The sequence below is a fragment of the Bos javanicus genome, chromosome 14 (genome assembly GCF_032452875.1).
Source record: "Bos javanicus breed banteng chromosome 14, ARS-OSU_banteng_1.0, whole genome shotgun sequence".
In the NCBI taxonomy this organism is placed as follows: domain Eukaryota; kingdom Metazoa; phylum Chordata; class Mammalia; order Artiodactyla; family Bovidae; genus Bos; species Bos javanicus.
This window is the reverse complement of record NC_083881.1, coordinates 2,613,571-2,637,931: the sequence shown is the minus strand read 5'-3', so window position 1 is coordinate 2,637,931 and position 24,361 is coordinate 2,613,571. Positions and strand designations below refer to the sequence as shown.

At 51.4% G+C, this 24,361-nt stretch overlaps 1 protein-coding gene across 3 annotated transcripts in view; it reads left to right on the top strand.

The window, feature by feature from the left end:
* The first annotated feature begins 2,510 nt into the window (after positions 1-2,510).
* The window catches only part of DENND3 (DENN domain containing 3), a 50,514-nt gene continuing 28,663 nt past the window's right edge, over positions 2,511-24,361 (top strand). For 2 of the 3 annotated variants that reach the window (XM_061438462.1, XM_061438461.1), the window contains exons 1-8: positions 2,512-2,773; positions 9,662-9,941; positions 10,450-10,565; positions 12,387-12,529; positions 12,705-12,816; positions 18,401-18,520; positions 18,763-18,981; positions 21,802-21,917. In XM_061438462.1, the coding sequence (XP_061294446.1) occupies positions 2,528-2,773; positions 9,662-9,941; positions 10,450-10,565; positions 12,387-12,529; positions 12,705-12,816; positions 18,401-18,520; positions 18,763-18,981; positions 21,802-21,917 (1,352 nt within the window). In that variant the 5' untranslated portion in view covers positions 2,512-2,527. Of the gene's footprint in view, positions 2,774-9,661; positions 9,942-10,449; positions 10,566-12,386; positions 12,530-12,704; positions 12,817-18,400; positions 18,521-18,762; positions 18,982-21,801; positions 21,918-24,361 lie in introns of all 3 variants that reach the window. The other variant, XM_061438463.1, reaches the window with a different exon arrangement.

The following is a 24,361-nucleotide window of genomic DNA, read 5'->3' as shown; positions in this document are numbered from 1 at the left end:
TTATAAATACTATTAAAAAATAACTTATGGAATCCAAATTCCATTCCAGAAAATTAACCATTTCAAGGTAAACAACTTCAGTTCAGTTCAGTCACTCAGTCGTGTCCGACTCTTTGCGACCCCATGAACTGCAGCACACCGGGCCTCCCTGTCCATCACCAACTCCCGGAGTTCACTCAGACTCATGTCCATCGAGTCAGTGATGCCATCCAGCCATCTCATCCTCTGTCGTCCCCTTCTCCTCCTGCCCCCAATCCCTCCCAGCATCAGGGTCTTTTCCAATGAGTCAACTCTTGGCATGAGGTGGCCAAACAACTTAGCGTCATTTAGTAAATTCACAGTGTATGCGTGCCTCCTATTTCTGCGTCAGAAGCATTTTCATACCTGTTTTCCCACTTGATCTGCACAGTAATCCTGAGAGCCAGGCCGAACGGTAAACAAATTACACAGGCTGAAGGGGAGGGAGAGGAAACTATTTCTGAAAGACTGTTGCCAGGCAGGTACTGTGCCAGCAAGTTCTTTAACTCATCAACTTAAAGAACTCAAGTTCTCACCTTGACTCTGATGTGATACCCACCCCGGCTGTGAGCTTGTCAGCTGGGCTCAGCTGCTCCCTTCTTCCCTCATCTGGATGTCAGCCTCTAAGTGACCCTTTCACGCACTGGCGATTTCGATTGCTGGCTACGTCCATTTCTATCTCCAGTCTATCAGCACTCTCAAGAATGGGGCAAATCTTACTGCAGGCACTAGGAAGTCCCTAGGGAATGAGCAACAGGGGCTCATCAGAAAGCAAGAGTGAGGTGCTAGGAGTCCTTTCAAGGTCACCTGGTCCCTTCTCCAATGCTAATGATGAGGAAAGGAAGGCCCTAGAAAAGGGGGAATTGCATAGCCCCGTCCACAGCCCGGCAGGACTTTCTTAAGCTCCCCTCCTTAAACCCTTCCACCTGCAGAAGGAAAAGGGACACCTGCGCCTGTGTGAACCTCACCAGGTTCCCACCGAGATCGCTGCCTCGTGTTTACCTCCTGAGTCCTGGCCACACCCGGCAGCGTGTGAACACACAGGAAGCCAAGGCTGGGGCGGCGAGGAATGCGACCTCAAGCTCACACAGCTCACTCGGGGCAGACGCCAGCCCAGGTCCCTGCACGCCCACGGCTCTGCTGTGCACACCTCCAGCAGCGTCTGTGGGCCTCCTGAGGACTGCACGTTCTCAGGTGACAGACTCCACCCTGCCCTCCGCTGAGGCCTCCAGCAACCCCAACACAGTGGAGAGAGCCAGACCAGTGTGAGCAAAATCGGTCTTTCCTTTAAAGTCAGTGGCTGCCATTACCCGTCACGGCTTACCAATGAAGGCCAGGGATGTCGGGCAGCCGCCAGATCTGACTCATGATCTTAGATGACTTAACAGTGAAACACAAATCCCGAGTGAGTCAGGCTGCAGCTGGTGGGGCCTCACCAGGCTGGAAACGTTGAAGGAATCCTTTGGCCTCCGGATCCACCCCACCCCAACCCTGTTTTGATTTTGACCTTGCTTTGTTGTTATTGTTTGACATTATTATTAAGCATTTCAGGTTTTTTTTTTTTTTTTAAGAATCATATATTATTAGAACTAGAAAAGTTCCTTTGCCATCATTTCCCACCCGGTTTTACAGATGCTGTCCAAGGTCTGCTGGGAGGCAAAAATAGGACTGGGGCCTGTGTCCCCCCCGAGTTCTGTGCCAGTGACCGGGCACCGAAACCAGCCTCTTGGCCTCAGCCTGTGGCTGGGGAGGCTCACGGTCTACGGGAACAAGCCAGGCCTGCAGCTGGTAGGGGAAGAACTCTGTCCATCCACCGACTCTCCTCAGTCCTGCGCTCCCCGGATTCTATTCTAGCACCGCCCACCCCGCCCCCTTTCCTGCTGAATTTTACTCAATCTCATAGCGGATTTGGGCAGCCTTAGGTTAAGCAGGCAAAGTTATTAACCGGGCGCCCTTGGCTCGCTGGCCTTTCCTGCCATCCAACGCCCGGCCAGGCCAACTCCACGGCCCTGCTTGCAGGAGGGCTTCCTGGAGTCGGCGGCGGCACGAGGGGGCCCTGGCCTTTTACTCCTTCCAGGGTTGGGCTCAGGGACTTGCAGGAGACTCCCGCACCCTCGGCGTGGGCTGGTCCGAGCCCACCTGGCGACCCCGCCACCCCTTCCGGGTTTCCCGGGAGCGGAGGCGGCCGGCTGGGAGAGGATAGGCTGACGGATTGGGGAGCTGGGCTCGCAGACGCCGCGCACGCGCGGGAGCCCGCGGAGCCGTTTAGGAAATGACTAGCTCGCGCGCCCGGCCCCGGGCCAGTCCCGCAGGCCCCGCCCCTCTCCGACAGGCCCCGCCCTGCCCGCTTCGCCTCTCCAGGCCCCGCCCCGCTCCGATAGGCTCCAACCTCCCTGCCCCGCCTCTCCAGGCCCCGCCCCTTTCCGATAGGCCCCGACCTCCCCTCCCCGCCTCTCCAGGCCACGCCCCCACACCTGGCCCCGCCCCGCGCCCCGCCCAGCGGACAGCGATGTCCGAGGACCAGCCGGCTGCCGCTAGCGCGGGTGCTGGGCAGAGCGGCGGGCGGGGTTGCGGCCCGAAGTCCGGGCCGGGTGGCCCGAGGCGCCCGAGCCCGGTGTGCCCAGTCGGCCTCGGCCGCGGCGGCGGGGCAGCCATGGCGGAGGCCGCGCCGCATCACCCGGCGCTGCCCTCGGGGTTGCTGGAGCTGTGCGCGCTGCTGGGGGCCCCTCGGGACAGCCTTCGCTGCTCGGAGCAGGTGAGGGCGCGGCGCGGTCACGGCGCGGGCGGGGCGGGGCAGCGGCGACGGGCCTGTGCGCACGGAGCCCCAGGCGTCCGCGGGGCTGGGGCGCTGCGCCCAGGTCCGGCGCGGCGGCCGCCTCAAGCCGCCGGTGTGGGAGCAGCTGCCGGCCGGCCCCCCAGCCGCGGTGGAGTCGTGAGCGGCTGCGGGCTAGGGGCTCCCGCCCGCTCCCCTCCTTCCGGAAGACAGCTCCGGCGGGACCCGGTGCAGGCGCACCGCGGAGAGCCAGCTGGAGACAGCGCGCGTCCGTCGGCCTGCTTCTTAAGCGCTTTGGCCGCTCGGCTTCTCCGTCTCAGGACGCCCATCTGGGCCAGGTGGAGACGCGGCCGGGCCGCCTGCACTTCCGAGGCGTCCAGGACCAAATCTTTGTCCGCTGTTAAGTGATTTTACTCATTCCACAGATTCTGTGTCTCCTAGGTGCCGGGGCTCTTCTAGGCAGGTCATAAGGATGTTTTTGGTAGATTTAAGGACCGCCTTAATGTATTTTGCATTTAGATGGTAAGCGATGAAAGGAGCTGTTTTTCTCTGTAAAACACTTTACAATCCGCCTCCCCCTGTTCTCCGCTCTGCACCCTGGTAGCCGAAGTGTCAAGCTCCTATCCCTTTCTCTGGGACGGCAGCTTGGGACATTCTTGTTTCTTCCCTGTGTTCTCACTTTTTCTTAGTTCCGGAGCCCTGGCTCTCTCTGGAGTGGGTCTGCGGCCCTCCCCCTTGTCCCAGATGCCTGTGACGCTGTCATTTTTCTCTTGGTAGTGGCGATGCCCGGTGTGTTCAGAGTCCCTGACCCTGCTGCCCTTACGCCAGCAGATCCTTTCCTCTGGTTCCAGATGACATTAAGGAAAGGCAGAGAAAGGCATTTGAGTATTTAAGGCAGCCGGGTTGAATGGACATTACCCAGAGGCACTAAATGTTGTAAAATGATCCTGATATATGTCTGGTAATGGCTTAGTGGTCTCTACTCCTTGGCTTTATATAAGGCCAATTTCCACGATTTCTGCATTTCCCTCCTCCTCTCTGTCAACCCTCTCAGTCTGGGTCCCTCTTTGATCTATTGTGTCCTCTGACCCTTGTGGATTGAGTCAAGCCATCTCCCTGCCTCTCAGTGCCAAGTGGCATTCCCCCCTTTTTCTTCTGACGGGAAATGACCTGGTTTCGGTTGTGGTCTTCTCTGCAGTTAGGCTGTCTTGTGTCTCTAGTGATTACAACACTGTCTCTTAGTTGCCATGATGTGAAGGGATGAATCAACTGGAGTAGTTACAGTGGTACTTTCCTGAGCTAAACAGACTACAGCGTTTCCCAAGGCAAGTGGGCAGTCGGCCATTCTGCATTTGAGTCTTCATCCTCTTTTTATACTTTGCTTCTGTTAGGGCTTGGGCAGACGGTGGAAGGAACAGTGGTTGAAGGAGCAGGAGAAAAAGCATTGTGGTGGGATGGAGTAACATCCTCCTTCTAAGACCAACATTAATGTTACAGGTAACCGAACGTAGGATATCATTCATTCAGTTCTATTTTCAGCTGTTATATTATTTTGAATGTTCAAGTCTTTTCAGTTCAGTTCACTTGCTCAGTCGTGTCCGACTCTTTGCAACACCGTGGACTGCAGCACACGAGGCCTCCCTGTCCATCACCAACTCCCAGAGCTTACTCCAACCTATGTCCGCCGAGTTGGTGATGCCATCCAACCATCTCATCCTCTGTCGTCCCCTTCTCCTCCTGCCCTCAATCTATCCCAGCATAGGGTTTTTTCAAATGAGTCAGCTCTTCACATCAGGTGGCCAAAGTATTGGAGTTTCAGCTTCAACATCAGTCCTTCCAATGAATATTCAGAACTGATTTCCTTTAGGATGGACTGGTTGGATCTCCTTGCAGTCCAAGGGACTCTCAAGAGTCTTCTCCAACACCACAGTTCAAAAGCATCAATTCTTCACCACTCAGCTTTCTTTATAGTCCAACTCTCACGTCCAAACATGACTACTGGAAAAACCACAGCTTTGACTAGATGGACCTTTGTTGGCAAAGTAACATCTCTGCTTTTTAATATGCCGTCTAGGTTGGTCATAACTTTCCTTCCAAGGAGTAAGCATCTTTTCATATCATGGCTGCAGTCACCACCTGCAGTGATTTTGGAGCCCCCCAAAAATAAAGTCTGCCACTGTTTCCACTGTTTTCCAAGTCTTTTAAATGAGGTTTAGGTTTTACTTCTTAAAAATCATCGTTTGTCTCTGATTCAGTCATTCCTATTTGGTGACACATGAAAACAGAAACCCAGAGATATGAGCCAGGACCAGTTTGATGTTAGGCTAGTGTAGTGTCCTAACTTTTTGTTTTATTTATTCCTTAGATAGGGTGCTGTTTGTTTTATTGAGGTTAGTGACAAAGAATTCAAGCATACAGTTCAATCCCTAGTGAGTTATTGTGGTCAGTTACATTTCCCTCCACTCATTGGTTGCTATGGAGACTAGACGCAGAGATGCGAAGGCATCCATCATAAATCTGTCACAGGATGATGGAAAAGTGCTCAGAGCCCCTTTCATAGTGTAGGTGACTGGCGTAAATCTTGTGTATGGAAGCACATTTTTATGTGTTTTTTTTTTTTAGAGGTAAGCCTTCTGGCTTTCAATTTCTAGAGCAGCACCATCTGACAGAACTTTCTAGATGATGACAACCAGTACTGTTCACCTTCACCACACAGTGTGGTAGCCACTGGCCGCAGGTGGCTACTGGCTGCCTGAAGTGTGGCTAGTGCCACTGAGGAACCAAATTTTATATTTCACTTAATTTTAATTAATTTAAGTAGTCAGATGCGGCTACTGGTGACTGTGTTAGACTTTCCTGGAGCATTAAAAAAAACAACAACTCTATTTCTGTTTTATTTCACAAATGACAGCCAGTCCCGTAGTGAAAATCAATGCCTTTATATCATCTAACGAATTTAGAGTGTTGTGGTTTTTACTTTTTAGTAAGTTCTTGTCTGGGAGACGAGAGCAGGAAACTACCCTGGGTGGAGTCTGTGAAAAAGGACCTCGTCTTCCTCCTGGGGCTGGGGCGGTGAAGGGCGGTTGCAATATGTATCAGAGAGTAACATGAACCCTTTGGGGTCAAAGGTTGAACTTTCAGGAGTTTAGTGTAATTACAGAGTCGGGGATGCCCGAGCATGTACAGGTAACTGCCCGTTGTTTAGCGTGATGCAGACTTGAGAGCAGCCCAGCTGTCTGTCAGAAGGGGACTGGGCAAAAGCAATGCTAAACTGTCCACAGTGGGACACCCCAAAGGGTCCACATGGGCTTCCCTGGTGGCGCTGGTGCTAAAGATCCCACCTGCCAGTGCAGGAGACGTAACAGATGCGGGCTTGATCCCTGGGTCGAGCAGATTCCCTGGAGGAGGGCATGCAGCCCACTCCAGTGCTCTTGCCTGGAGACGCGCATGGACAGAGGAGCTTGGTAGGCTCCAGTCTGTGGGGTCACAAAGAGACAGGACTTAGCACAAAGTGTCAACAGGGGAGTCAGCACACTGTATGGTTACATGGGGAAAGGCTAATGAAGTCATTTAAATATGGTGATTGCGTTTATGAAAAATCGTTTATACGTTTAGGAAAGGATCAGCCTGTGTCCCATGCGATGTGGAGCATGGCTTTAGAGGCGTGGGATTGTGGGGGAGGCATTCCCTTCCTATTGTTATTGTTACTATTTTTTTTTAAATGAGACTGTATTGCTTATCTAATCAGAGAAGACAACAGGGATTTCCATTTTGGGGACAACAAAGACAGATGTGTGAGGAACGGCCAAGTCCAGGTTGGCTGCGTTGTGGCCACATGACTTTCACTGACTGAAGGGAACTAGTGGGAGTTCACGGGCTTGAGCATAATTTTCCGTGCAGACTGAGCACGCCTCCAGAGATCACGAGTGCCAGGGGACTGGATGAACAGCACCCCCACAGGGCCATCCTGTGTGCTGACCGTGGGGCCAGAAAGAGGAGGGCAGCACATCCCCGCCCCACCCTTCTGAGGGTGACACAGGACCACTGTGTCGGCAGCAACGCTCTGGGGGTGCTGTGAGAGGGGAGGTGGACTCTGGATGGTGACATTCCAGGAGGTGGTGAGCCAGGCGTGAGGCCGGAGGGGGCGTGCGGCCCTGGCTGCAGGATGAGGAAAGGCCCCCTCCAGTGAGTGTGAGAGAAGAGCAGTCGCTGGTGAGGAGGGGGGCTGAAGCATGAGCTGGGCACTGTCCTGCAGAGCAAAGAGCAGGAAGAAGCACAGCATTGTGACAGGCGCGTGTATCGAGGCGACTGAGGACTTGAGCATGACTGAGACATGAGCAGCTTGGGCACCCTGGCTTTGGAAGCAGGCCGGCTGCTGCCTGGGTGCACAAGCAGTGCGGGGCCTGTCTGACCCGGGATACGTGCACTGTGGGATCCCTGCATGGAGTACGTAGTGAGGATGGTAATGAGTAGAAACAGAGACCTTTTTTTAGGTCTGGCTTCCCAGGCGGTGCTAGTGGTGAAGAACCAGCTTGCCAATGCGCAAGACGTAAGAGGTGCAGGTTCGATCCCTGGGTCGGGACAATACCCTGGAGAAGGGCATGGCAACCCACTCCAGTATTCTGGCCTGGAAAATTCCATGGACTGTATAGTCCCTGGGGTGGCAAAGAGTCAGACACGACTGAGCAACTTTCACTTTCACTTTTCTAACGACGACGACAACAAAAGCTGTCTCGTGCCGTGTGGAGAGGGCCTGTCTGTTCCTCTGGCTGTGGACTGTGATCTGCTCCAGGAGCTGTTGCACCCTGAGGGGAGGCGCTGCCCAGTCTCTGTGGATGCAGCATCTCACACAAGGAGGAAGTAGACCAGCACGTGTTCATAGTGGATTGGTCTAAACTGCTGGAGTTTGATAGGAAGGTTTTAGAGAAGGTTTCACGTGTGTGAAGACAAGGTTTCCTTTCATACACGAAGATTTTAAATTATACAGTAAGGATTTCCCATGTTTGGTCTTGGTTCCTACTGATCAAGGACCTACTGGTCCTTGGCATTAACTTTTCCCCCTAAGAATAAGCAAACTTTATCTGAATTCAGATTACATCTCATGAACATGAGCCTGTTGAGCTCAGAGTGTATTTCCTGACTGAAAATGCTGTTATTATAGAAGTCCTTTGAAGTCTAGGTGTCCCCTGTTATACCTCTGATTCTTACTGAAATGTTGTTGCTGGCTGTTCTTCTTTGCCAATCAAGGTCACATTTTTCTGGTGACAGTGGTGTTCTTCCTCATGCCATTTCTAGGCTCCCTCAAAGGCCCTAGGATACCCACTCCCCACCGTGCCCCAGGCCACCTCTTTCCTTCCCTACCTTTTATACCCAGAGAGTCCTGTTTTAAACTTGGCTATCTTTAGCTGGCTCAGCACCCCCTCCTCCTCACTCACAGACTGAGGTTCATATGCCTTCCTTGGAAGATCTGACATCAACCTGGTGCCTGTGTTTGTTTAGTCGTAACTCACCAGAAAGAACTCCCTTAGGTATTTAGTTTGATAGGAAAGAGTTAGAAGATGCCTTATGTTATATGGGGGAAGGGTGAAAAGATAAAAGCTTAACAGAATCTTGGAGCAAGTTAGAGCTGAAAAGAATTGAGGCTAAAAGAGCCCCTTTTGTGGATGCTGGGATGGCCATGCAGATGGGGGAGGAGGCAGCTGCTCTCTGTGTCCAGCAGGGCCTCCCTCACTCCCCTTCGCGTCCCTCTACGTCAGAGGCGACACAAGCAGCACGCGTGCTGGGCCGGCTGGCATGGCAGTCTTGTTGTTCAGTTCATGTCCGACTCTTGGTGAGCCCATGGTCTGCAGCACGCCAGGCTACCCTGTCCTTCACTATCTCCTGGAGCTTGCTCATACTCATGACCATTGAGTCAGTGATGCCATCCAACCATCTCATCCTCTGTCGTCCCCTTCTCCTCCTGCCTTCAATCTTTCCCAGCATCAGGGTCTTTTCTTAATGAGTCAGTTCTTTGCATCAGGTGGCCAAAGTATTAGAGCTTCAGCTTTAGCATCAGTCCTTCCAATGAACATTCAGGGTTTATTTCCTTTGGGATTGACTGGTTTGATATCCTTGCGGTCCAAGGGACTCTCAAGAGTCTTCTCCAGCACCACAGTTTGAAAGCATCAATTCTTTGGCACTCAGTCTTCTTTATAGTCCAACTCTCACATCCATACCCGGATACTACTGGAAAAAAGCATCCTACTGGAAAAAGCATAGCTTTGACTCTATGGACCTTTGTCAGCAAAGTGATATATTTGCTTTTAATATGCTGTCTAGGTTTGTCATAGCTTTTCTTCCAAGGAGCAGGCATCAGGCACATGTCAGTAAATGTGTCTGTGTGGATCTGATCTGATAAGATGCAGAGCCCTTCTCGGGGCTCACCCTCTGTACCAGCCTCTGAGGGGGCTCAGGAGCTTCCTGGGGGTCCACGGGGGTTGAGCACTTGAACTGGGTCCCTTCTCTTAGTCCCTGAACTCACCTCTTGAAAGGGAAGCTCAGAGGGGCCAAGTAATCTGCTGTGGTTCTCATAGTGCTGGGATCTGAACTCTGGTCTCTATCGTGGTGCCGGAGCCTTGGAGCCGAGGGACCAGTTTGGTGTCCCTGTCAGCAGCTGAACGACCAGGCTCTGAGAGGGTCTGTTGCTCGCCTGAGAGTCCCTAAAAGCAGGTCTTATCATCTTGAGCTGCTGGTGGGAAAAGCCAGGCACAAGCTGCTGAACTCGCCTGGGGTTTGGGGGCTGGAGAGGCCAGAAGACAGGCCATGGATGCTCCCATGAGGGCTGGACAGCAACAGGGCCTCGGTGCTGACTCTCATTTCCACCTGCCCCAGGTTGCCCAGAGGAAGGGAGTCAAGGGCCCGTCTTTTCTGGATCCAGAGGTGCTGTCGGTCTTCGTGCCTCCTTTTGTCATGAAGGAGGACAGTCAGCCGGCTGCCTCGAACTGCACGACACCGGGTAAGAACAGGAAGCGCTCCTTCCGGAAGAAGAGAGAGAGGCCCAGAGTGGAGCTGGGGAAGGGCGTCCCCGGTGGCCCCAGGGGCCCAGACCCCGAGGACGTGAACATCCCCAACGGCGTGGACCTGCTTGCTCTGCCGCAACTATGCTTCCCAGGTACGCATGGGCCGGCCTTTTCCTCCATGAGCCAGTTCCTGCTGATGAGCGGGCTTCTGTTCTGGCTTCACTTTCTCCCCGGTTGTAGAGAACTTGGGTCAGAGGACTTGACAGAAGGGCCTGTCTGGAGGCTCTGCCAAGAAGTTGATGGGGTTTCCTGGTCTTCAGGATTAAAACCGGCAGAGGCAGGGACACCCGTTCCCCGCTGGGCTTGGGACCCAGTCTCTACTCCAGGTGCAGCCTGAAGGTTCTGCCTGGGGTCCTGTCCCCCTGACCCTTCACGAAGGCTTCAGAGCACAGAGCACCCGCAGAGACACTGCTGCTGTGGGGGGTGGGGCACTGAGGAAGGCGCTGCACGGCTGGAGGAGTTAGCATGACTGGCCATCAAAGAGCCACATGTGACCGTGAGGTGGGGGGCACATGTCCTGTAGCTTATGGTTAGCCCAGGCCTCAGGGCAGACCCCACATGGCTGGAGTAAAGCTCCTTCTTCCTTTTCTCTGCCTACAGGGGGCTTGTGTGTGGCCTCTGAGCCCAGAGAGGACTGTGTCCACTTTCTGGTGCTGACCGACATCTGCGGCAACAGAACCTACGGCGTGGTGGCGCAGTACTACCGGCCCCTGCACGTACGTGGTTCACACAGCTTCCTTCTGAAGCCGGGTCTAGGTTGTGGGGTTATTTTGCAGTGAAGTACACACTACGTGGCAATCACCATTTTAACCGTTAAAAACGTGTAGTTCAATGGCATCCAGTACGTTCGCCGTGCAGAGCCACCATCCCCACCGTCTAGCTCCGGGACATGTGTGTCACCCCAGAAGGTGGCGGGGTCTCACTGGCAGCACTCGCCAGTCCCTGCTGCCCCAGCCTGGGCCACTGCTCGTCTGCTCTCTGCCTCTGTGGCTTTGCCTGCTCTGGACATTGCATGTCGGTGGAACCATGCGACACGCGTCCTTCTGTATCTGGCTTTTTCCCACTTAGTGTGATGTCTTCAGAGCTCATCCATGTTGGAGCACATGTCAGGGCTTCCCTCCTTTGCACGGCTGTGGGATATTCCACGGTGTATATAAACCACATCCTGCTCCTCCACTCCTCAGCTGAGGGAACTTGGGGTTGTTTTGCCATGTGTCAGGTGCCTGGGCTTAGGTTTTGAGAAGATGACTCAGCCATCAAGCATTTGGGGGGTGTTTTCTGGGCAGGGCCACTGTGTATGACCCAGCTGGCCTTGGGGAGTTTGTAGGGACCATGATGGACTGGAATGTACAGGGTAATCGGCTGCCTACTTCCAACCCTGAAGAATACTCCCCTAAGGCCCAGATGAGAGGTCCCTGATATTTTTTACATAGTTAAAAAAATTTTTTTTATTGAAATATAGTTGATTTACAATATTGTATTAGTTTCAGTGTGTGGCAAAGTGATTCAGTTATATATGTATATATACATACAGTTTTTAAGATCTTTTCCTTTATAGGTTATTATAAGAGGTTGAGTAAAGTTCCCTGTGCTATACAGCAGGTCCTTGCTGTTTATTTTATATGTAGAAGTATATATATTTTAATCCACAAATCCTAACTTATCCCTCCCCCTTTACCCTTTGGGTCACCATAAATTTGTCTTCTGTGAATTTATTTCTGTTTGTAAATGAGTTCAGTGTCTCATCATTTTAGATCCTACATAGAAGCAGTGTCACATGATATTTGTCTTTCTCTGGCTTACTTCGCTTAGTGCGATAACCTCTAGATCCATCCATGTTACTGCAAATGCCATTATTCCATTCTTTTTTATGGCTGAGTGATATTCCACTGTGCATATTCACCGCCTCTTCTTCCTCCGTTCATCTGTCGAGGGACACAGCTTGTTTCCGTGTCCTGGCTACTGTAAACAGTGCTGCTGTGGACCTTGGAGGGCATGTATCTTTTGGAATTATGTTTTCTCCACACACATGGTGGGCCCTCCGATATTGTGCCCTTTGTGAGCTGTGCAGAGAGCTGTGCCTTTAGGAATCCCGCTGCTGTGTTCTTTTCTGGCGGACATCCCCCCATCATGGGCCGAGGCCTCTCCTGCCCCCTCCTCAGTCCACGATGCCCACCTGGCTCCCAGCCCTCTTGAATATGGCCTTTTGCCTAAGTGGGGCCCCCTTCTTGTGTCTCACTGTATTCTGACTGTGCACCCCTCTCACTGAAGGCAGCAAGCTTCTCCCAGGCAGGGTCCAGTCTTACTGTCTCTGTAGCCCCAGCACCTCACTCAGAGCGAGCTCCGCACGGGCTCCGTCAGTGCTGGTGGAAAGGTTGGTGCTCTCTCTCGTGAGGCGGTGACGCAGGCGGGACCAGCCAGATGTGCTGTCCAGCCCCCGTCCAGGCTTCTCTCTGGAGATGCAGGCACCATTGACGATGGAGACCGGGATTTGCCAGGGTTTGACGGGAAGTGACGGTGCGGTTGCTTTTCTCCAGGATGAGTACTGCTTCTACAACGGCAGGACGCACTGGGAGGCGCTGGGGCCGGGCGGGAGCGCGGCCGGCTGCTTCGTGCCCTTCGCGGTGTGCGTGGTCTCCAGGTTCCCCTATTACAACGCCCTCAAGGACTGTCTCTCCTGGTGAGTCTGCACCCTGGGCAGCCGGGCTTCTGGGCTCCCACACCCAGAGGACTCCCCTGGTGGTGAGAAGTCCTGCAACTCCTGGAGCAGAGATTTCAGCTCTGATTAGCAACGCAGAAGACGATGTTTGGATGCTTGTATTTATTTTGTGATTTGATTTTTCTTTCAATTTCAGTTTATTGACTCATCTGAAGTTCTGTAAAGATTTTGAAGTTGACAATCACATAAAAGATTTTGCTGCAAAACTATCTTTAATACCTAGCCCACCACCTGGACCACTCCATTTGGTAATGAAATCCGAATTATCTTGTTTTGTTTTTTTTCTTTGCAAATAGTAAAAGTAAGATGATGAAGATGGTTTATTTATTTTTAATTGACATATAGTTGATTTACAATGTGTTAATTTCTGCTATATAGCAAAGTGATTCAGTTATACATATGTATACATTCTTTATATCCTCTTCCATTCTGATTTATCATAGGATAGTGAATATAGTTCTCTATGCTGTACTGTTGGATCCTGTTTATCCATTCTGTATCTGATAGTTAGCATCTGATAGTCCCAAACTCCCACTCCAGCCCTCCCCAGTCACTCCCCTTTCGCATCCACCAGTCTGTTCTTACATCCGTGAGTCTGTCTCTGTCACGATAGCTTCATTTGTGTCATATTTTAGGTTTCACATGTAACTGATACCATATGGTGTTTGTCTCTCTCTTTCTGACTTAGTCTGATGATCTCTAGTTACATTCATGTTGCTGCAGAGCACATTATTTCATTCTGTTTTTATGGCTGAGTAGTAGTCCATTATATATAGGTACCACATCAGTGAAGATGGCTTACTCTTTTAAATGCTTTTAAGTTCTAGCTTTGTTTAAATTTTGCTTCTCAAGTTCCTTACAGAAGCATTTTATGCGTTGTGTCCAAAGGTTAGGAAACTAGAAGTAAATTAGAAAATTTGTCTTCTAAAAATTTAAAAATAAAATTTCAGTTTAAAGTCAAATATTTAGGCCTGAGTTTTGCTGAGTGGCTCATGATTAACAGATATTGAGCTAGTAATAGGCCCCTTTGGTGGTTAACATGTTAATTCATTACTGGCTATTCAGAAAACACATCAAATTTACTTACATTACAAATCCCCCCCCCCTTTTTTTTTGGTCTTGAATATGAGGTTTATATTTAATTTATTGATGTTTTTTCTTGTCCAGTGTAGTTAGTAAAAAGCAAGTGGTTTGGTTTTTTTTGTTATTCATAGTGCCCTTGTGTTATTTAATTGATAGACAAGGGTTCCCAAACCGGGCTCTGTGAAACATGCCAGACTGCTAAGCTGTGTGATGAAACCTGTTTGAGTCAACGATTTCCAAACTAATTTAACTGCGGGATGCTTCCTTTTTTTGAAAACAAACATGTATTAAATAAATGTCTTGAAGTACATAGTAAATGTTAATTTCACTCTGGTAGTTCCTTCTGGAAGATTTTACTTATACATCTTGTTTTTTCTATGTTTTGATTATTATGGACAGTTGAGAAATTATTAGGATATTTGTGATTATTATTTATTATTAAAGTATATACATTTTTGTATTACCCTAAACCCAGCAGTCTGCTTGCGAGGGACATCCCACCAAGTACATTTCCCGGCGCAAGGCAGGCAGGATGTCTGTCTGTCTAGGTTCCAGTCTCAGAACCCTTGTGGGGAACGCTTGTTGGATTTCTGTATCAGGCAGTCACCTTTACTATGTGGATGACTGGTACTTTCTTTACATAAACATAAACAAGAACATAGTTTATGTTCTTGTTCTAGAAACTCAACCCCTGCACACTGAGGCCCTGCTACAGCAGTGAACCAAACTCCCTGAGTTCAGAACAGTGTTAGGGTTACTAATTTGTAGTAGTCTGCCTCTGAGCATAGGTCATGTGTAAATAGTACTTAACACCAGTTTTCTGTATCTTCGACTCTTGGAGTAACTAATACTTTGTTCCTACATTTCTACCACCTGGAGTGGGAAAGCTTCCTGGGGAAGTTGTTTTGGGGCGGGTTCGCGGGCATCTTCTGGACGCCTCTTTGCCCCACGTCCACCTCTCAGTCACACCTGGGTCCACCTCCAGCAGCTCTTTGCAGTTCCCCTGCTTCCACTGCCGCCGCGGTTCTGGGCCACCAGCTTCTCCCACCTGCACGACTTAGGGAACCACTGGCCTGTCCACTTCATTTGTTTTTTAAAGTTTTTATTTATGTTCGTGTCTGTTTTTGGTTGTGCTGGGTCTCGTTGCTGCAGGCGGGCTTTAGTTGCGGTCGGCAGAGTTGCCGTGCATGGCCTTGTTGTGGAGCGTGGGCTCGCGGCGCTCAGGCTCGGTACTTGTGGCTCCTGGGCTCCAGAGCACAGGCTTGGCAGTTGTGATGCGTGGGTTTTCGTTGCCCCGTGGCATATGGAATCTTCCCAGACCAGGGACTGAACCCATGTCCCATTGACAGTGGATTCTTAACCACTGAAGCACCGGAAAAACCCTCCACTTCCAGTCCTGACCTTGCATTCAGCCTGTCCTCTGCTCAGTGGATAGAGAGATCCTTAAACTCTGTACTTTCCTTTTGGACTTAAGACCCCTCACTGGTTTCTCCCTGGCCCCTGCACCCAGCCCTGCCTCTCCGTGTTACCATCCGGCTCCGTCTGTGCCATGAAGTCCTGGCTTGCTGTCGTCCAGCTGCACCGGGCCCCTGTCGTCCCTTGCACAGGACCTTCGCACGTGCTGGCCCCCCTCCAGCTCCTGCCGCTCTCTCAGGCCTGGCTCGGGTGCCAGGTCTCAGCGCTGCCCCTCTCACACTGTCCAGCACGGCCTCTCGCTCTCCTGCAGAGCTCAGCACAGCGGCAGTGTGGGCTTGAGTGTGCCTGTTTTCTGTTTAACATCCACTTCCTCCATCAGACTCTGGGCCACAGGAGCACAGAGGCCGTGCTCAGAGCTGCATTTCCAGCACTTGGCCGCTGCCCCGCAGAGCACTGTTCAGTGAGTGAACGAAAGGATGTTCTGGCATCACCAGCAGTGCTGAGTCAGGGCCTGCGTGCTGGGGCTCGTGGTTTGTCATGGGCTACGTTTGGATCAGACTTGTCCCTGGGCTCCTCCACTAACAAGTCTAATTAGCTGTGGGGTCCCAGTTGGTGTGGTGGCCATCATCTGTTGTAGTTCGAGTTGTAGAACTGTGGCTGTTAACTTGTGAAGAAACCTAAGAGGTCAGTTTCATCTGATGCAGGAGCTGATTAAGCAGTGTTTTCCAGAACCCACTGCAAACCAGTGTCAGACACCCCATCTGCCCATGTAAGAGCCCTTGCTGAGTGTGCCTGTGTGCCTGAGGCCAGGGCAGGCTTAACCCTGCTGTTCCCAGCTCTCCACCTCTTCAGAGGGACCCTGTCTTCCTCCTTCACATCTGCCTTCTGCTTCAACCTTTAACACATAATAAGCATCTTGTGAATGTGGGATTTGAATTTGAAGCATCATTTTAAAATAATATCATTTACTAAGATAAAGTGTCCTTAAAATTTTTTTGAATTCTGTATCTTTAAGGAGCTCTGGGGAGTCCCCGGTGGCTCGGTGGTAAAGAACCCACCTGTGGTGCAGGAGCCATGGGAGACTCAGGTTGAATCCCTGGGTTAGAAAGACCCCCTGGAGGAGAACTTGGCAACACACTCCAGTATTCTTACCTGGGAAATCCCACGGACAGAGGAGCCTGGTGGGCTGTAGTCCATGGGGTTGCAGAGTCGGGCATGACTAAAGTGACTTAGCACGCTTGCAAGGAACTTTGTTAAATTGCAAATATAAGCAAATATATAGTAAGTAGTAACCACAAATAATGTATACTGGTTAAGATTGGTTTGAACATGCTCGATTAAGAATTTGTGCTAATCAAACTGGATATTTGGGAGGCAGTTTATCTTTGTTTTGTCAATGAACAATTTGCTGTTTAAAGAGTTTAAGGGAGTCTGGGTGAGAAAGACATTCAGTTCAATTCAGTCGCTCAGTTGTGTCTAACTCTTTGGACCCCATGGACTGCATCACGCCAGGCCTCCCTGTCCATCACCAACTCTGGAGCTTCCTCAAACTCATGTCCATTGAGTTGGTGATGCCATCCAACCATCTCATCCTCTGTCATCCCCTTCCCCTCCCACCTTCAATCTTTCCCAGCAACAGGGTCTTTTCGAATGAGTCAGTTCTTCACATCAGGTAGCCAAAGTGTTGGAGTTTCAGCTTCGGCATCAGTCCTTCCAGTGAATGTTCAGGACTGATTTCCTTTAGAATGGACTGGTTGGATCTCCCTGCAGTCCAAGGGGCTCTGAAGAGTCTTCTTCAATACCACAGTTCAAAAGCATCAATTCTTCTGCACTCAGCTTTCTTTATAGTCCATCTCTCACCCCCATACATGACTATTGGAAAAACCACAGCTTTGACTAGACAGACCTTTGTTGGCAAAGTAATGTCTCTGCTTTTTAATATGCTGTCTAGGTTGGTCATAGATTTTCTTCCATGGAGCAATTGTCTCTCAATTTTGTGGCTGCAGTGATTTTGGAGCTCCAAAAAATAAAGTCTGTCACTGTTTCCACTGTTTCCCCATCTATTTGCCATGAAATGATGGGACCAGATGCCATGATCTTAGTTTTCTGAATGTTGAGTTTTGTTGTTTTTTTTTGGCTGCACAGGGTCTTTTGTGGCATGTGGGATCTAGTTCCCCCACCAGGGATCAAACCAAGGGCCTCAGCATTGAGAGCTCAGAGTCTTAGCCACTGGACCACCAGGGGAGTCCCTGAATATTGAGTTTTAAGTCAACTTTTCACTCTTCTCTTTCACTTTCATCAAGAGGCTCTTTAGTGTAGGGAATATGCTATGCATAGGCCTGTGCTGTAATTAACAGGGCTTCTTTGAAAAATAAGAACTACTTTCTCATAGCGCCCAAGCAAAGGGCTGGGAGCAATAAAAAGTACATCGTAGAAAAACATCTTGAAAACGAGATGTTGAATTACTGATGCGACTGATGGAAAACCGTTAGTGACTCTTCTCCTTACTGGAGCCTTGAGGGAGTTGCTGAGAAAGGTTGTCAGTAGCTGAGGGGCTAAACAGAGTCATGAAAGGCCTGAAGGTTTGATATTGAGGACTGTACGTTGTATGTCTTTATTCCCGATCTGAGATTGTAAAAAACAGATATCTCTAGAGCACCTACAAGGAAGTAGATGTTAGCAATAAAAAGCACGCAAGTATTAGGATCTGGGCTTTTGCCTGCGAGGGGCATCAGCCCCCTGATCCCCACCTTATTTCTGAGTCTTGTTTTCCTTATTCTTCTGTGGCACCGCTCCCTCAGGTCGATTCATTGTTGGGCTGGTCCCAACACTTCAGTCCTTCACTTTCTGCCATAAGGGTGGTGTCATCTGCATATCTGAGGTTATTGATATTTCTCCTGGCAATCTTGATTCCAGCTTGTGCTTCTTCCAGCCCAGTGTTTCTCATGACGCACTCTGCGTATAAGTTAAATAAGCAGGGTGACAATATACAGCCTTGACGTACTCTTTTTCCTATTTGGAACCAGTCTGTTGTTCCATGTCCAGTTCTAACTGTTGCTTCTTGACCTGCATACAGATTTCTCAGGAGGCAGGTCAGGTGGTTGGTCTGGTATTCCCAAAAGATGTTAGGTCCTCAATTTGTCATGAAACGTTCCTGGGAGTTCTGTTTATCTCTAGATGGTTTTATTTCTGTGACATTGGAGGTGACAACATGAGTCTTCAAAAGTGTCTTCTAACTCAGATGCTTTCTGAGCCCAAATGGTGAATTTCAGTGCCTTTCGGCCTCTGCTGGAAGCAGCTCCCTGAGCCAATGATGGAAACTGGTTGTTGCAGATATTTAACATGAAACCACTACAGATCGTGTTTCCCTCGAGAGTGGATCCCGAAAGCCCCCTCATCGACCTGGACCTTCACCTGCCCTTGCTGTGCTTCAGACCTGAGAAGGTGCTACAGGTATGCGCCCTCCACACCTGTGAGCACCTCATGCTAACTGACCTAACGGGACGTCAAAGAGAGGTTCTGCCTTTTTTTGCTTAAAACCAACTTTCACCGCAGAGCACACTGTTGGGGTCAGGGTGGTCTGGGTTCTGGCCAACGGATCGGGGGAGCCAGCGGGGAGCTGCCCTGCGTCCGGCCTCCCTGGGTGGCACCCTCACGACGCTTCAGGCTTGTGCTGTCCCCCGCCTGCCCCCCAGATCCTCAGCTGCCTCCTGACGGAGCAGCGCGTCGTCTTCTTCTCGTCCAGCTGGGCTCTGCTGACGCTTGTGGCCGAGTGCTTCATGGCCTACCTGCACCCGCTGCAGTGGCAGCACACCTTTGTGCCCATCCTGTCTGGACAGATGCTGGACTTCCTCATGGCGCCGACCTCCTTCCTCATGGGCTGCCACCTCGACCACTTTGAGGAGGTCAGCAAGGTGAGCACCTGCTGCTGGATTCAGAGCGCTGGGTCACGCGACTTTGAGAGGACGCGTGGGGAGCTGCTGGGCGGCGAGGGCGGGCACAGAGGACTGGGGCAGCTCCAGCACAGGGCACCGGCGTGCCCTCTTTGTCCTCGGGGTGTGCTCAGGGCCCGCGCTCTGAGCGTCACACCTGACACCGTGTCTCAGGTTTGCAGGGAGGTGAGGGCAGGCGTCAGAGTCGAGGTCACCTCTGCTGCGTACTAGTTATGCGACCCTGAGTGGCTTACTGGCCTTTGCTAAGCCTCAGTCTCCTCATCTGTGAAGTGGGCACGGCTGCAGCCTCCTGGCAGGGTTCTGGCTCAGGAATATCCCCCCCGTCATGGCCAGGGTTCTGGCTCAGGAATATCTCCCATTCCTCCTGACAGGTTTCTGGCTCAGGAATGTCCCCTATTCCTCCTGGCAGGGTTCTGGCTCAGGAATATCTCCCGTTCCTCCTGGCAGGGTTCTGGCTCAGGAATGTCCCCTGTCCCTCCTGGCAGGGTACTGGACTTGGTGGATGGAAGCCACCATGATGCTGTTCCGTATTTTCCATTTTCACTTTTATTGATTAAGCCTCTGCTGTTCATTAGTACTGTGAACTTACTTCCTAGATGAATGAAGGTGCATGCTTGGTGTCCGAGGGGTCTGTGGGCCTTGCTGAATCCAGTGGCATTTACTCGCTCGGGGGCAGACCTGGGTCCTGATGGGACGCTGCTGGCTGCAGCGTCAGGCCGCATCGGGGCACACAGTAGGTGCTTCATAAGAGCAGCTGTTTTTGCTGCTGTGCCAACGGGATGCATTTCAAACTGGAGCTCAGGCCGTGGACATCGCCACCAGTAAGAGCAGATTGGGTTTTCTTAAAATGGTTTTCTTTTCAGATACTATTTACATACCTCAGAGTTTCCTGGACTAAAATGTACAACTCAATGGCTTTTAGTAACTTGGTGGAGCTGTGGTGACTAATTTTAGACTTTTCGGTCAGCCCACAGAGAAACCCTGCCTGTGTCAGCAGCCACCCCACCACAACCGTACCCCCCAGACCCTGGCCACCGCTGCCTGCTCTGTGCTGCTTTAACTTAGTGGTGTGTTTTTGAGGCTCATCCATGTAGCAGCGCTTTATTTTTATTGCCCAGTAGGGTTGCCCTGAATGAGGAGACCACAGTTGTTTATCCATTCATGAGTTGAGGACGTTTGCGGATGTTTCTATGCTTTGACTGTTGTGAACGGCGCGGCTGTGAACACACGTACAGGTCTTCGTGTGGACATGCGTTCATTTGTTTACCTTGGTACACAGCTGGGGGCGAAATCGCAGGGCCCAGTGCTAGGACTGTTTCGCCACTGGAGAGATGTCCAGGCTGTTGCCCTCCGCAGCTACCCGGCCCACTGTCCCTCCAGCACGGGGAGGGCTCCGGCTTCCTGCCTCCCCCAGCGCGTGTCACCGGCCTTTCTGCTTCAGCCTCCTGCTGGCCGGTTTGGATGACTGGCGTCGTGGAGGTCTTTTTCTTGTGCTTACTGGTAGTTGGTCCAGGGTGGGTTCTCATGTAACTGTTTCATTTTAATTTTAATTAACATGTAGTTGATTTACAGTGTTGTGTTTGCTATTTCAAAAATGTCTCAGTGTGCGCAGAACCCGAGAGGAGTGGGTTGCCGCGCGCCCCGCTCTGTCCTCGGAGGTCGTCCGGGTCTTCCTGGCGGTCGCAGCACAGCGCAGCTGAGCCCAGTGCCCCTCCTGGGGGCGGAGCCGGCATGTCTGTGTTCTTGGCAGACTCGGTGACTCACTCACCGGGGACAAACACGCTGGGAAAAGGCCATTCAGACCTCCTGGAAAGAACGGAAAAACGTCACTCTTGCAAATGAGGAAAAAATAGGAATGCTCTGGAGTTAAAACTGGGTTTCTTTTTTTAGTCGTCAGGGGAAAAACCGCCTTCGTTAGGTCCCTTCAGGAGGGACGCTTGCAGGCACAGGCACTTGACTCTGGTCTGCAGTCGTGAAGGAAGTCCTCCTAGCGGCTGCCTTCCCGGGAGGCGTCAGGGCAAGGCAGCAGGTCTTGACTGAACACCTTTGGGGTTTGGATGTTTTCTTGATGGTGCTGGGCATGTGGACAGGGTCCTTGTAAAAGCTGGGTGTTCTCACCCTGAGGAAGCCTGTCCCCTCCAGCGTAGTTCTCTGCTCTGGGGCACGTGTTTCTGCATACTCCATGTGACACGGAACACGCGCTGAGAGGCCGGCCTGGCAGGAAAGCCAGGGAGAGTTTGGCGGCGTGTTCCCGGGACAGTTGAAGTGCCGAACTTAGGTGTGTGACTCAATATTTGTATGTTCCGTCACAGATAAGACTTCACGAGTAAGCCACACACATGTCTCAAGAACGCTTGAGTGTGTTGCTCCCTGAGCCCAGGGCCCACCTGTGCTGTGGTCCTTGGGGCTGGGGAGCTAGCTGGGCAGCCCAGCAGGCACCCTGAGTGTTGAATGTCAGGGTGCTCTGGCTGGAGCTCTGGAATGTCCTCTCCAGGCTCCCTGAAGTGGTCCCCAGAGTGTTTGTACCAGGGCGGGGGGAGGCCTGACCTCCTGTGTTGGAATCTTGACTCAAGGCATGTTTAATCACCTTAGCTTATTAACCTGCTCATGGTATGCATTGCATTTTGGAGCAGACAATATAAGGCTTTGTATGCATATTAAATATACAATAATTTAATTAATGATGATTTGATCTTAGTGAATGCAAAATGTAGCTTTGTGTTTTCAAAGATGTATACAAATTCAGATTCTTCCTTTGATCTTTACAAACTTATTTTATAGGAAGCTGATGGTTTAATTCTGATAAACATCGACAGTGGGAACATCACCTACTCCAACGATGAAGAGGTTGACGTTCCCGACATCCCTCTCCTGGCCGCACAGACGTTCATTCAGAGGTAAGGGGAGAGATCGTCTGTGTTTGGGAAGGTCTTGCTCAGGTTTGTACTTGCCACGTTTGAGTATCTTTTCCAACCTTGTATTAACAGATGGCTTATGTATTTAATGGGGCTTCCCTGGTGTCTCAACAGTAAAGAATCTGCCTGCAATGCTGGGTTCCATCCCTGGGTGGGAAAGATCCCCTGGAGAAGGGAATGACTTCCTATTCCAGTATTCTTGCCTGGAGAATTCCATGGACAGAGGAACCTGGCAGGCTACAGTCTAAGGGGTTGCAAAGAGTCGGACACGACTGAGCAACTAACACTTTTACTTTTTTACTTTTTTTTAAAATGTATTTAATAGTTTAGAAATTATTTGTGAATGCTTAAATATAAAAGTTGGTTGTCTTTATTCTGATACTGTCTAAACACTGAGTGGCCCCTGAACCAGGGGACAGTCACAGCCCCGGAACACCTCCCAGCCCCCTTCTGGACTCATGGTCTCTGAGGTCCTTTCTCCTTCATTCCCTCATTCCTTCATCCATTCACTCACCAGATGTGTGTCCAGTGCGTCGGGCAGAGTATTGTATAGTGAGCAAGCCGACACGGCCCCCGCCCCGAGGACTGTCAGCTGGGGGACCCTGACGGCCGTGACCCCCTGCCCTTCCCTGGGCGGGCAGCTGTCTTCCCCTTTTGCCCCCGCCCCTCCTCCCCCACAGAGCTCTCTCTTAGTGCTGTTATTTTTCCATAACTGTGTTGTGGCCATCTCTGTGACTAAACCTTACTGGCTGAGCTCAGACCTGACACGCTTTTCCCAAAGAGGGCAGGTGATAACTGGTGAGGCTCCGCAGGTCCCATGGCCTCTGTCGTGGTGGGAGAGGCGTGGCAGCGAGGGGCCCCCCCACGAGTGTCTTCGGGGGCTAGTGAGGGGAGGTGTGGTCACTACTTATGCCAGGATGAAGGTGGATCCAGGGCGGGCGAGGACAGAGCCGGGCCCCCTCGGGGGGGTCCTGCAGAGGGACGTTCCCCTCTTTGGAACCTAATAAGGTGGTGGTGGGAGAGATCCTGCTTTTGTATTCCAGCCCAGGTGTGGACCGCAGACAGGCCGGGTGTGGAACTCGTGGGCGGACCCTTGCAGGGCGAGGGGCAGGGGTGAGCGTGGCAGCTGCTACTGGCCGTCTCCCATCTGTGCTCACTGGCCCCCTTTATCTTGGCTGCTGTTGGGAGGTCAGACACAGGCAGAGCCGAGGCCTGAGAGCAGGGGAGGGAGCGGGTGGTCCTCCGCTGGCTCCCTAACTTGGCTGTTCTCATCTGTGCCTTGTACTGTGTATCCGTCAGCAGGGGCTGCTGTAACAAACACCTCCTAAGAACAGATATCTACTGCCTCCCAGTCCTGGAGGCTGGAAGTTCAAGGTTCAAGGTCAGCCAGTAGGGCTAGTTCCTCCCTGTGTCCTCACGTGGTCATGCCCCTGGGGGCGTCGTGTTTTAATCTCCCCTTATGAGGACACCCGTCATATTGGAGTAGGTCCAGCCTCATGACCTCGTTTTTTTTTTTTTTTATTACAGGTAATTTTTATTTATTTTTTTTTTTTCAATTTTAATTTATTCATTTTAACTTAATTGCCTCTTTGAAGGCCCCAACTCCAAACATAGTCACGCTGTGAGGTGTTGGGGGTCAGGACTCCGACATGGGAATTTGGGGAACAAATCGTTCAGCCTGTCACATCTTGGCATTGGTTATTCCCTCTCCCTGGATGGTCTCCGCAGAGTCGATGGGAGTGCCACCTTTATCAGTGGTCCTCCCATCGTAAACAGTCTTACAGCACCCAGAGCCTGGGCTGCGGGTGTGGAGGCCTGCGTGGCTGCTGGGTCGTGCTCACGGGGCCCGGCCAGGTGGCCCGGTGGAGTGTCTCCCTGTATGAACTCAGAAGGCGAAACCCACATTCCTCACCGTCTGGGTTTCTGATAAGCAAAGTCCGCATTCCCCGATTTTTGAGGACTGATCTTGGCCAGCGTTTGACGAAGCTTCTCAAGTGTTTGCTTGGGTGGAGCATATCCAATAAGATGAGATCTCGCCTCTGCCCACGTGTTACTGTGAGAATTCTAGAACATTCCCAGGGTTCTTGCTTGGTCAGACCCCCAGAGGTGGGATGTGGCATCTCAGGCTCACCACGAGGGGCTGTTTATAAACGTGAACTAACCTGTGCGTGGTTGGTGGCATGTCTGTGAAGGACCCTGGGACCGTCATCCAAGCCATGGCCGTGGGCCTCCTCTCGGGGGCCAGGTGCGTGAGCACACACCCACCGTATTTGGTGGGAAGACGCCCCTGTGCCTGGCCGCCCTGTGCATGCTGTCTTCCTCGCTTTGAGCAGAGTGTGTGTTTGCCGTGTCCCCTTGCCCCGCCGGATCTCTAGACACGTGTCACGTGGGTTTATTTGCATATTTAAAGCCTCCGACTCTCTCCT